The 13,243-nt window shown below is 38.1% G+C and overlaps 1 protein-coding gene across 1 annotated transcript; it reads right to left on the bottom strand.

Annotated features, from left to right (window-relative positions):
* Positions 1-26: 26 nt before the first annotated feature.
* On the bottom strand, positions 27-9,047 carry slc1a5 (solute carrier family 1 member 5). The gene is made up of 8 exons (XM_056756506.1): positions 8,352-9,047; positions 3,744-3,786; positions 3,578-3,640; positions 3,324-3,490; positions 3,000-3,233; positions 2,658-2,852; positions 2,435-2,569; positions 27-1,990 (listed from the first exon to the last, which is right to left on the bottom strand). The coding sequence occupies exons 1-8, from the start codon at positions 8,906-8,908 to the stop codon at positions 1,801-1,803; spliced, it is 1,584 nt and encodes a 527-aa protein (XP_056612484.1). The 5' UTR covers positions 8,909-9,047; the 3' UTR covers positions 27-1,800.
* Between the last annotated feature and the right edge of the window lie 4,196 nt (positions 9,048-13,243).

The following is a 13,243-nucleotide window of genomic DNA, read 5'->3' as shown; positions in this document are numbered from 1 at the left end:
TCTTCCAAATGAAAACATGCCAAACATTATTCCCAAAAAATAGTTTATTGTGCAGTCAGTGTGGAGTACATTCAATGGTTTTCCTTTGGCTCCACTCATGACATCATCAATTTATGACACAATCAGCCCAAAACTCACACACAGACACATATATTCATCACTGGGGCAGCTACACAACAGCCACCTGGAATGACAAGCCTTTACAGTATTTTACACACTGCAGGCGTTAAATGTACACATTTAAAGACATGTATCTTAAGGAGTGATGTCAATTACACATAAAACATCTCGAGCACTTACTTAGTAAAATGGAAATGTGAGATGATTATGTGCACATTATGAGCACCAAATCCAAGTATGTCAGGAAAATAAACAAATAAATATTACCAGCCTTGGTCTATTCATCAACTGCAAGACATTCACGTAGTTACATCTACAAAAAAACGGTCTCTCCCAGGTGTTAAGTGTGATAAACATTCAATCAACATACGATTGAAACACCTCTCTAACCTTGACATCCGATACTTCACTGTAGGTGGTGCTTTTAGGTTATACTTTTATAAAGCATCTCTATAAAGATGTAGAATAAGTAATCCAGCTGAATATTCTGGTATAGTTAAACAGTCACCCAGTACATAGTGTTCGCAGAACATATTCTGCATAAAAGTATAATAAACTAGCTTTAGGAAACTACAGACATATTTGTGCTTCTCTGCAATAAAAGGCATAGAGAAAATGAACATTAGACTTCAGGAGTATGTTTTCATAGACAATTTACTAAAATAAAACAACTTGAACGATTTTCATTTAGAAAGAAAAACGAGCAAAAATAAAAGCAACAGTATGATCTGATCACATACTGTACGTGAATTCATTAAGCCAACGTTACACAAAGTACACTGTACGATGCTTGTGGAAAAAAAGAGAAAATCTCACTTCCAACCTGCACTAATCGCTCTCAGAATTAGTTTTTTTTAATCCAGTTTTTACATCTGCACCGTAAATAGTGTCTTATCTAGCAAGCCCTGTGCACCTTTCTATGAGCTAACCAAACAGCTTTGGAACTTTGCACATGTCATGACCCATATTAATGTGCTTTGTTTGACCTTCGAGTGTAGCTAGACCTCATAGAGGTTTACTCGAAACATACTGCGATCTGCATGTAAAGACTGGAACAGAAGTGTGGTCAGCCTGTAACAATCCCATTTAAGGTCAAAGTTTGGGCTTCTTATGTTTTTCTTTAAGATACTAATAGTGTGTGTTTAAAAAGAAGTGAACAAGGTATCACTATAACAGACTATCAAGATCCTCAAAAACTTATTTTGTGTGTTTTCAAACAGTAAAAGGTTTAAAAATAGTTATTTGGACATTAGCTTATAAGGACTCAATGAGTCTAAGAATTACATAAAAATATCAGGTCTTTTAAATAAAGGGGGGGGGACAGAGTGAGTTTTCTGTAGGCCTATTGATTTCTTAAACAAAGAAGTAAATTTAAATAAAAAGGTTTAAAACCCTAGGAGTGAAAGTACAAAAAAAGAAACTAAACTTTCCAGACGATCTGATCAGCATCTAATAAATAAACGTTCAAGCATTTTTCCAAGATGCTCTATCTAAATCTCCGCACATATTCTTTGGCAGACTTTTTTTGGAAGAGCTGGGTATAGAGGAGGGTCGAAAGGATGTCATAGTCTTGTCCTTATCTAATCCTGCATATCTCCTGTGCCTCTTTGGATGCAAAGACTGATTGTGGGAGATCGAGCAGGGAGGGAAAGAAAGTTCATGTTCAAATGCTGTGCATGTTTACATGGCAGACTCTTTCTCAGTGTTTCCCCTCTTTCCCATTAGCGGGGAACTTTCTGGCTTCGACATGACGTGCACATCATCAAGCTCCGGCTCCTTGTTTTTACTGGCTGTGCGATCCACAAAATGCTGCAGAAGACCTGCTCCGTAGGCATCGCCTTCAACATTTATGACAGTGCATGTGCGGTCACTAGATGAATAAAAAAGAAAAAAATATCTTAGAAATTGATTTGACAGAGTTTTATACGTATATACATAAAGTGAATTGTAATATAAGTATATATTTACTGCAATATAACAAAAAGTAGGCCTATATAGTTTATATTATTTATAATGTAATTTTTTTAATATATATTTTGCAAGTACACAACAAGTCTCCTTACTTCACCCAGTTCACAACGGTAAGCTTATAATAATGATTTATTATCTGAACTGTTGGGATGGGTCATTTCATTTTAGTGCCCATAATGATAAGTAACCAACCAGAGATGGCGATAAAAAGAGCCATCCTTGCATTTCGTCTATTTATAACAATTTAGCAAATTTTCCCCACCATACTCATCCTCACGTTTGCAACAATCCACACTTCCCTTTTTCTACGACCCATCAAAAAACATCCAAACCAGATACTCACACAAGCCAGTCCACAGCCAGGATAAGAGACAGGTCGTTGGTGGGAAGTCCCACTGCCTCCAAAATGATGGCCAGCGTCAGGACTCCTCCGGCAGGGATCCCTGCAGCTCCCACACTGGAAGCTGTGGCTGTAACTCTGGAAAGATGAAGATCAAATTCAGCCTTCAGTTCCCTTTGACCAATCACAGTGAAAGGTGATAGCAGCAGACAAGGAATTAACTCACAGGATGGTGATGACCTGGACGAAGTTCAGCGGGAATCCGTTAAGCTGAGCGATGAAGACCGCGGCTACGCACTGGAAGCAGGCGGCTCCGTCCATGTTAACAGTGGCTCCGATTGGCAGGATGAAGCGACTGATGTGTTTAGACACGCCATTCTTCTCTTCCACACACTTCATCATCAAGGGCAGCGTAGCCGAGCTAAACAAAATGGCTTACAATTAATTTCTGCTCAATTATATTTTGTTTCTGTTCAGTCTTGACATCCGAAAGCCAAGTAAAACTATTCAGGACATTGATTTACTGCAATTTAAGAAATACATATACAAGCTTTGAAGTTGTAGTTACCTAGACGAAGTTCCAAAGGCGGTAGCTAGAGCAGTAACCAGGCCTAGTAGGAACGTATAGGGGTTCTTCCGTGTGATCACAAAATAAATCAGAGGGAGAACCAGGAGCCCGTGGATGGCGTGACCGATTATGCAACAGGCGATGTACTTCCCCAAGCTGGCAAACAGCATCCCGACATCGTCCATTTCTACAATCTTACCCGCTACCAGGAACATGATACCCAGTGGAGCATACCTTCATTAAAGGGAGAATAGCTTGTGAGAATACAAAGGGCAGGTATTCTATAGAAACGTCAATTAACAAAAGCATGTGACTTTTCCGTACCACATGATCCAGCTGACCAACACCATAGTGGCCTCATTGAAAGAGTTGAAGAACTTAATAAGGATTTCTCCCTCCTCTCCGAGTTTCCTAAGTGCCACACCGAACACCATAGCAAAGACGATAAGTCCCAAGATGTTCATGCCATCCACGTCTGAGCCAACTGGAACCTACAAACAAAGACATTAAATGACTACCATACTACGAATAAAAGAACCTGCAGTTTCAAGTAAACTAGTAAATCTGGCATGTGGTACCTTTTCCAAAGATAAGTTGGTTGAGTTTGTATCGTTCTTCTTGAACTTGTAGCCAGTGGCATACTGTGATGGAGAAGAAATGGTATGAGAGACGCAATACGCTGTATGTCTCACATTAAGCATGTTTGCTTCAGTCAATGCATAGCAAATGCCAAACAAAACTTACAGACTGAAATGCAGCTGCAACCAGGTTGGACGGGAAGATGTTTCTGAAAGAAACAGAGAAAATGTGATTTACTGCACATGCCCATACTCCTAAAACACATGATGTTCAACTGTTAGTTAAGAGCCAAAACAAGTAGTTCAGGACATTGAAGGACACTGTTATTAACACGTGAATCAGTCAATGTTTGTCCATTATGAGATTAACACCATTGGATGATAACAGCATCCGCTTGACCTATTAACTAACGCAGTACCATTTGTGCATTGGCATGGCTGAATTGCAAAAGACATTACTCCATTCATAATAAGCATTGTGGAAACTGTGGAAAAGAACAATTTATGTCTTTATAACAACTCAAATAACCTTTTTCCACTACCAAGAACCTCTTTTCAGAAAGATTCTTTGGGTGATTCATTTTTTGGAGGTATGTCTGCCAAAGATCAGCAAAGCATCTACATTGTTAAAACGTCCGATAAACGTCTAAGAAGAGCAGTTTTACATGCATTCTAAATCATAAACATCTTACAGACATCTTCTAGATGACGTCTCAGAGATGAATTGCAGATGATCAAACGATAAAAATGTCTTGAAAACATTATATAGACGTCTCCTAGTTGTATGTGTGCTATCAGGGAAAGGTTTATTCTAGCCAAAAAAAAGTGTGACGATTACATGGTGAAGTACACTTTATTATTGGGTTAAATCAAAATGACATTATCTAAAAGACTTTTTAAACAAAAGGAAAGTTCATCCAGTTCTTCTCCATGGACATTCAGTCCAAAGGCAATAAAAATTTGCCAAATCTCAACTGTCCAATTTATGAACAGCCTGGTCTCACAAGTAAAATTAAATAAATTTAGTATCATTATAAATTATGTTTGAAACTCCATTCAATCAAAGTGAGATTAATGGAAAGCAGAAGGACACCAGGACCTGCCTGGTGATTGACATAACTGAAAAGCACAGATGTTTATTCAGAAATATTCCAGCATCCCTGTCCTGATTATCCTCGGAATGAATCAGAGGAAATCTCCAATCTAATGGAACTATAATCCTGATATTATTTACTTTACACAGTTACGGCCTTTTTGTCCCCTTTTTCCAAGTCGAAAAGCAAACAGCTGAGCTTGACATTAAAAAATATATATATATAAAATATGCCTATCACAAGATTGGACTGGAAAACTGATATCGTCTCTGTTCAGATCTCGCTTTGCAACGGACAGACACCCGGCGAGTCACTGCCAAGCACCTGCGTAGATGCCAAAGGGCATAAATGTCCCTCCTTAAACTTTCCTTGAACACTGATAAAAGAATATGCACAGCGTTGCACCCAAGAACATTCTAAAATGCTTTAAAAAACATCAACAAACACAATATGGGTGTTCGGGCAACATGGTTCCTATCTTAGTCAGCAAACATTTGATTTTGGCATACGACACACCTGAAAAGCCAGTTCATGCCAGTGAAACATTTGCTAACAGACAGGTTGATCAGCCACAGCATTGAAACCTGGGCTGGGTCCAGCAGTTTTTGTTTACAAACATGAGGAAAGAATTAAGGAGTACACGTTACAATACATCTGTAACTCGAAACATTCCTGTTTACCGTGGCGTGGCATGTCCACAGTTTACACATGAGACGTGGCACACCACACACCCATTCAATGGATTCTTCAAAGTCTTATCTCACATCCTCTGTTTATGGATATATAACTGCTACTGTAAAAGTATCCACAAAGACACAATCTCATCCCATTGAGTTTACACAAATAGTGGCTGTAAAAAGTCACATGGCTTTTACGTACACATTCTGTGTTTGGCGCAAACACCAGATGCAATGTAATAAATGTAAAGGCTTAAACAAATTCTATTGTTTGTTTTAGATGTGATGCAATATGTATAAACTATTTAAGTTTTAAAATACCTTTGCTTTCCACATACCATGCATGTTTGTATCTCCTTTTTGCCCCGCCTCTCTGAAATGCGCTAATTTATCTGTCAAAAGCGAGGTGTGCTATGATTAGCCAGTTAACAAGTGTGCGTGATTGGCCAGTTAACCAGTGCGTGTGATTGGTCAGATACTGCAAGCGTGTGACGGAAATTGTAACGCCTATAACCATATTTGAAACATTAGGTTCAAAAGTAATAATTGTTGTCACAGGTACACCCACGTTACTTGTGTTTACATTTGGGCGGTCTATGTCAAACCAGACCACCAAATGACATGGATTTGTAGTGGTGGGGTTATATAAGAGGTATTAAAGGCAGATCTGGTTGAGCATTCGCTTTTAAAGGGGTCATATGGCCCGAATACGTGTTTTTCTGTGTGTTACAAGTTACACATACATGTATTAGACAAGTAAAATAGCAAAAATTAAACCGTCAGAACAAGAGATGCATTCTATATAAATGCAAATGCTCACTGAGACCTGCCTGAAAGGCCTCGTGTAACCACATCTCGGCGAATGTACGTCACTTCGTAACAAGATTTGACTAAGGTTGTGTTCCCACCGAACGCGAATGAAGCACTAAGCGCAAGTGATTTTCATGTTTAATCAATGTAAAGACACGATAGGACATCCAGCGGCGCGAAAGATGCGTTACATGGTTACATTCGCGCAAGTCGCGTTTTATGGGAACACTCTATAAGACCGCCCAAATCTAAACGCAAGTTAAGTGAGCGTACTTGTAAATCTCATTGTATCTTCACCGCCGCAGCCATGTCGTATAGACGCTGTTTGTCTCGTTGCGAAAAGAAAAGACTCTTTGTTTGGCCTGCTAAAAGATGAGACAACTCAAAACGAATGGTTACATTTTTTTACAACACTGTTCTTGAAAACTACAATCCGAATGTTAAAGTTTGTGCAGCACAAAAGAACCGGGGAGAGATCAAGACCGGCTATGCAAGAAAGCTTTGGTAAAAAGGTTTATTGTCTTTGTTGAGTGGTGACAAGACGAGTCGAGCGCGCTCCCGTTATTTATTTTGTTACGATTCCCTGCTGTAATGCGAGCTTGTTTCTATCTCACACAAACTCTGTATGATGTATATGGTTGTTTGTTTATAGCCGTTATAACCAGGTTGCTTTGGAACCTGATGTTCCGAATATGGTAAGAGACGTTATATTTCCGTGACACGCTTGTAGTATTCGACCAATCACTACGCACTGGTTAACCGGCCAATTATAGCACACCTCGCTTTTCAGAGCGATGAGCTTTGTAAAAAATCAGAGCGTTTCAGAGAAGTGGGCAAAGAGGAGATACAAACATGCACACTATGTGAAAAATACAGCGTTTTTGAACCTTAAATCGTGTATACACATTACATTATATCTAAAACAAACGATAATATTTGTTTAATTCGTTTATTAACAACACACATGTTGATTAATATGTACCCAGAATGCTCTGTAAACTCCTTTGCATAAAGGTGTCGGCTAAAAGTGTAAAAGTAATGACTTCAGTAGAACTGGTCATAAATTACAACACATGACAGTGAAGAAAAAAGGAAACTAAAACAGGTGTTCTACCAGTTAAGCAGAAAATGTGAGAAAAATGATGACCATTTTTGGTTAAACTGTTCCTTTAACCTTGGGTGTTTGCTTCCTGTATATATATTTATATTCGCGTGCTGGTCTTGAGTATGTGGAGTAGTGAGGAGATAAAAGACAAAGTGTCGTTTGAGGACGCAATGTTCCCCTCCCCTTCATTTTGACAAACACGTGGTGAAAATTGGGCTTTATTTTAATGGGACAAATTCCAAAATACTTCTTGTTGTTTTCATCTTCACTTCTTTGGGCACTCTCTCTCTAACTCCAAATATCCTGAACAACCCATCTGAATCCTCTTCAGAGCGGATAGATATACACCATCATCGACGAAAAGCTGACGCAACTCAAGTCTCCTGTTACACGCATGTCAAAATTTCCAACGTGCTTTACCGGTAACAATTTACGAAACGATGTTGCTGAATAAATGTGTATTTATGACAACTGATAATAGGTTTAGACATAAAAGTAACCTTTTAATTGGATGTTAGAAGCTTTTGACCACTGTTGGACAAAATGCTTTCTTCCTCTGTGGCAGTTGACTCTATTTACATTTTTCAGACGCTTTAATCCAAAACGATTTACAAATGAGGTAAACAATGGCAGCAATCCTGTTAATATACAGTATTTAGTGAATGACTGAAATACATACAGATTTAAACTAAATTAATATAAAGTAAGACTATTTTTGAACACGTGTGTAATGGCTCGTCACTTCTAAATACAAAAAAAAAGAAACGAAAGGACCATACATACACACGGTATGATAAAAGGCGGGATATTACATTGAAAAGGAACGTCTCCATAAAATGTAACAACTTGTCATTTATAAGAAACAGCGACTTTTTTTAAATATCCAATTATAACAAAAATAAATTGCAGCTAAAGTTTAAAAATATTTGTCTATAATATAAGATCTGCGATGCTAAATATAGAAGTTCGCCACATAATCGAACATTTCACAATCATTAGTGTATGAACATATATATCTTTAAGGGCTGGTCACTTCTGCGTGCGTGCCTTAGGCTTAGGGTATCTGAGACGTAATGCCCGCGACTCACCTTATCAAGTCTAAAAACGAGTCGATCACTTCTTTGGGTTCGGGGACATTGCTGTCGTCCTGCTCTTTGAGTCGAGATATGCTTTTCCCGTCACTGGATGCTCCTGGTTGGATAATAAAGGCCATGATAACACCGATAGCAGAAGCGATCAATGTTGTGGTCAAGAAGAAAAGCATTGCCCAGCCGCCCAACTTGCCCAGGGCTCTCGGGTCAATGCTGGCCGCCCCGGACACCAAACTGCAGACCACCAGCGGAATAATGATCATCTTGAGCAGGCGGATCAGGAGCTCACCGGGAAACCCAAAGTAGATGATCTGCGTCTGGCTCAACCCAGCTTGTCGCACGCCGAGCCCGATGAACACGCCGATGATGACCGCTGCTACGGTCAGGATAACCAGCAGGTTCGCCTTCGCGACGCGCTTTAGCTTTTGCGCGGTGGTCTCCGGCTCTTTTTTCTGGTGATCAGCAGAGCCATTGGCGACGCTAGAGTCTTCCAGGTGCGCATCGCCGTTGGATGCCTTTGTATCATCTATGTGGATGGCTGATTCTTCTGCCATTTCGCGATCAGGTGCGGAACGCGTTTTATCCAAAGAGTCTTTGGATTGTCCTGAAAGCCTCCGTTCTCGTCAGGAGAGTCTGGGACTAGGCGGCGTGGTTATACTGACTCCGTAAAGAACCGCAATGAGGTATGTGGGAAGCGCCTGCTAGGCTGGGCGGGGCGTGCTTGCAAATGAGGTTGCATATGTAAGGGAAAATTGGTGGCAAGCATACGTTTCTATTATCCTCTTGAGACGCAGCAAAGGGTTTTTTAAAATTAAATATGGTTTTATTATGTTAATATAAATATAAAACTATACCTTATGATCTTTCTCTTACCTTATGGTATATTTAGTGTAAGTTTAGTTGAGTTCTCAACTCGTATAAAGAAATACTGATTCAAAAGTACATCTGGATTCTAGGGAACTATTCATGCCTAAAAACAAACCAGGTTCCTTTGGGGTTTGCAGCGGTTTTGTTAAAAGCTTAAATATTTCCGCAAAAGAAGTGTGTGAAAAACTATACTGTACGGACAAGGTATTTGACAGTTTGTCAGCCTGCACTTTCTATTGTTATAGAAAAGACGAAACGTTAAAATCTGCTAGCGTGGCACCACCGGTCCTTCATAGATCTTAAAGTGATACTTCACCCAAAAATGAAAATTCTGTCACCATCTGCTGCTCACCTTCGAGTTGTTACAAATCTATATAAATGTCTTTGTACTGATGAACACAGAGAAAGATATTTGGAAGAATGCTTATAACCAGACAGATTTTGCCCCCCATTGACTCCCATAGTAGGAAATATGACAATGGTATTCAAAAGTTCCTCAGAAATGTTTGCTGTCCTACATTCTTCAAAATGTCTTCTTTTGTGTTCAACAGAACAGAAACATGATAACGTAAATTTTCCTACTATGGGAGTCAATGGGGGGCAAACTCTGTCTGGTTATAAGCATTCTCCCAAAAATCTTTCTCTGTGTTCATCTGAACAAAGACATTTACAGTATACAGATTTGTAACAACTCTGAGGTGATTAGCTTTATTGATGACAGAATTGTCATATTTCGGTGAATTATCCCTTTAAACTGTGACGTGAAAGTCACATTTCATGATTTTATGAGATCTCCAAAAACTTCTAAAAAAGGCAGGAAATACTTTTCTAAATACAAACTTCAGTTATAAATCCTCATTTTGCATTTGTTGAATAATTCTTAAGACATCTTGAATTTATTTTTAGTTTGTCTTTAAATTATATTTTACAATATTTTATGCTTTTTTATGCAATATTTTATGGTTTATGAATATATGAGTATCTGTCCGTTTTGATAATTAGACCATCAACATCAATCAATATTACTCAAAAACACATGAGTTTCTCTTTCAAGTCAGTACATTGGAATTTAGTGCACCTGCCAGCGCATTTATAAAATGCTCTATTACCATTTTTATCCCATTTCGCCATTATTATCACATTAACTGTGTAAAAATGTGCCCCCTGAAAACACAAGCATTTTGTGTTGGTGCACGTCAGTTCTCTTCCTGCCCACAGATCCGTTAAGGTGCACCACTGGCAAAACAAAGTGTTGGGTAAAATAACCCGACTGTCACATGACCCTTTACAACAAGGAAAGAAATAACCCGCCACACGCATCTATTTGTAGTTTGTCTTAAAATGAAATTGTACAATATTTACTTACAACATATGGCCTGATATACATTCTCACACCAAGAATCAATATTTTTAGTAAAAACTATTATTCAATAAAATTATTCATAACAATTTACTGGGTTTACAAAGATGAAACAAATTGTAGAATTGAAACATACAGATCACAGTATGTGTTTAAAATACCAGAACCAGGTATGAGTACTGGCACATTTACTGTGACCTAGATATCAATATATCACATCTCCTAATCCCTTCAGATTCTCACCCATATCTTGTTGCTCTCTATATAATGCACAGAAACATAGAAGTCATCAAAACAGTATACATGACCCACCCCTTAAGAACAAGATCCACTGCTCTGCTGAGAAATATGTTTGCAAAGCAAAAAAGTGACATATTTAGAAAGAAATTTGCTCTTGTTTTATCCTCACTCTGTGAGTAATAAAATTCTCTGAAGACTGATGGCTCTCCATGGGCTCTGCATCCAGAGTGATTTTTAGTCAACTTACCCTTTCTACAAACAGGTTTCATGGTGCAGTGCATCATGGGAATATGCTTTATGTTCTTAGAACAGTCAGCTTTCTATAAACAAGGCTATCAGGGGTCCCCTTTTGAAACCTAAGGGTCTGCTTTCATAAGGTTCATCTTTTCTGTACTGACCTGTGTTTCACAGAAGCATGACATTCCAGAGATATTGTGTCCTGGTCCTGGAGAGATTTTAATGTCATAAATCCATACAGTGAAAGAGGATGATGTGAGGATCATTTGAAGCAGGGGGCCTCCACTCTCAAAACAATCTTTCGCTCGCTCTCTCCCCTGAATGTCTCACAGATGGCACCACCTTGATGCTTCTAAATAAACAGCACAGTCATGCCTGGCTCCAGATAGTGACCTCCCAGAGTAAACAACCTCTGTATGGGGCTATTTAGATTCAGACACCGCATTTCTATAGGTTGAGGATACATTTGTTTTTCACTATACTGTAGGCTATCTCAATTCTATTGTACCATGGTTAATTCTGCATACTATTGCTTCGGCATTTATTCCGTTTAAAAAAATGGAAAGCATACAATGATACATTTTTGCTGTAGGTAATGTAAAAAAGACATAATTTAATTGGTTTATTACTAACAAGTTTTTCAAATGTTTTTGAAATACGATCCAAAACTGTTGAATTACAGAAAAGGACTGTAAATTAACAAGAATGCAGGAAACCAGTGTTTTACTGTGAATTTTTTACGGTATATTTCTGGGGCCCCTTCTTCTGGAAATTTTTTTTTTTTACAGTGTAAGTCACTTAATGGGAATTTTTGACCCTGAGCATGAAAGTAGTCATATCTTTAAAAATGTAAAAAAAAACTGTATTGTTACTGTCCAGTCCGAATTTGCAGTTTTTTAGCAAATGGGAAAAAACTTGACTTTTTCAAAGATTAAATACTGTGCTGTCAAGCTCTTGTAAACACTTTTTTATGGTTACATATTTCTGAAGCCAAGGGACAAACATAAAGGTTGAGTAATAATAATAATTTATAGAATAATGAATTAAAGAGATTCAAGGTTGTAGAAGGACAGAACCGATATGTGAGTTTATCACTAGAAATAAATTACAGTTTTTTTTTGATTTTGAGATGCAGTACTTGAATTTTCATTTATAATAATGAAATTATTTTATAGATTTTTTTAGTTGGCTTTATAAACACTGATTTCAATCCTTAATCCATCAATAATAAAGATGTAAAAGTTACATTTTCACAGAATGTTCTTTTCATTATTATGTAAATTGATTTTATTGTAAAACTGTAATTCACAAATAAATAACTAAAACACTTGAGTTTCTCTGTAAATTCAGTACATTGGAATTTAGTGCATTAGTGCACCTGCCAGCGCATTTATAAAATGCTCTATTACCATTATTATCCCATTACGCCATTATTATCCCATTAACTGTGTTAAAATGTGCCCGCTGAAAACACAAGCATTCTATGTTTGTGCATGTCAGTTCTCTTCCTGTCCACAGATCCGTTAAGGTGCACCACTGGCAAAACAAAGTGTTGGGTAAAATATCCCGACTGTCACATAACCCTTTACAACAAGGAAAAAAATAACCCGCCACACAAAGCAGCAGCTTTCATGCCATGGGAACGCAGTTCCAGGCTCAGATTTTGTGAATTGAAGCATCAGAATGGCTGAGGAAACCAGATACAGCGTGTTTATCTCTAAATCCTGGCACCCTTCTTTTGGTTGTCCTGAGCCGGTGTATAAAGGTAGAGTACACAGAGACTGTATTGTAAGAAGAAAACTACAGTGCAAATGTAAGCCAAAGAGAAGACAGTTAAAGGCATAGCAGGTTATATAAGCAGATATGTAGCAAGATGTTTCCTGAATATCATGATTTGTATGTATTTTGTCAAGCCTAAATGCGTTTAAGAATGCTGTAGCCTACATTGCATAGGGTCATGTGATCATGGTTCCAGGCCTCAAATCTTTCTATAGGACCAGAACATCAGCGGGCTTTTCTTCGCTAGTTCTGATGGAACAATTAATAAAATATTTTTTACAGATGCTAAATGTTTAAGTTACATGTCTTGTTTATTATTTAATGGCATGCTTTTCATTGTTCTTGGAGGAAGAATATAGGTTTACTTTATTTTAGAACGCTACTCTTGCCTGCATGCTATCACTTT

This window comes from Triplophysa dalaica, chromosome 9, assembly GCF_015846415.1.
Source record: "Triplophysa dalaica isolate WHDGS20190420 chromosome 9, ASM1584641v1, whole genome shotgun sequence".
NCBI lineage: Eukaryota > Metazoa > Chordata > Actinopteri > Cypriniformes > Nemacheilidae > Triplophysa > Triplophysa dalaica.
Note: the sequence above shows the minus strand (reverse complement) of the source record. Positions and strands in the feature narration are given on the sequence as shown.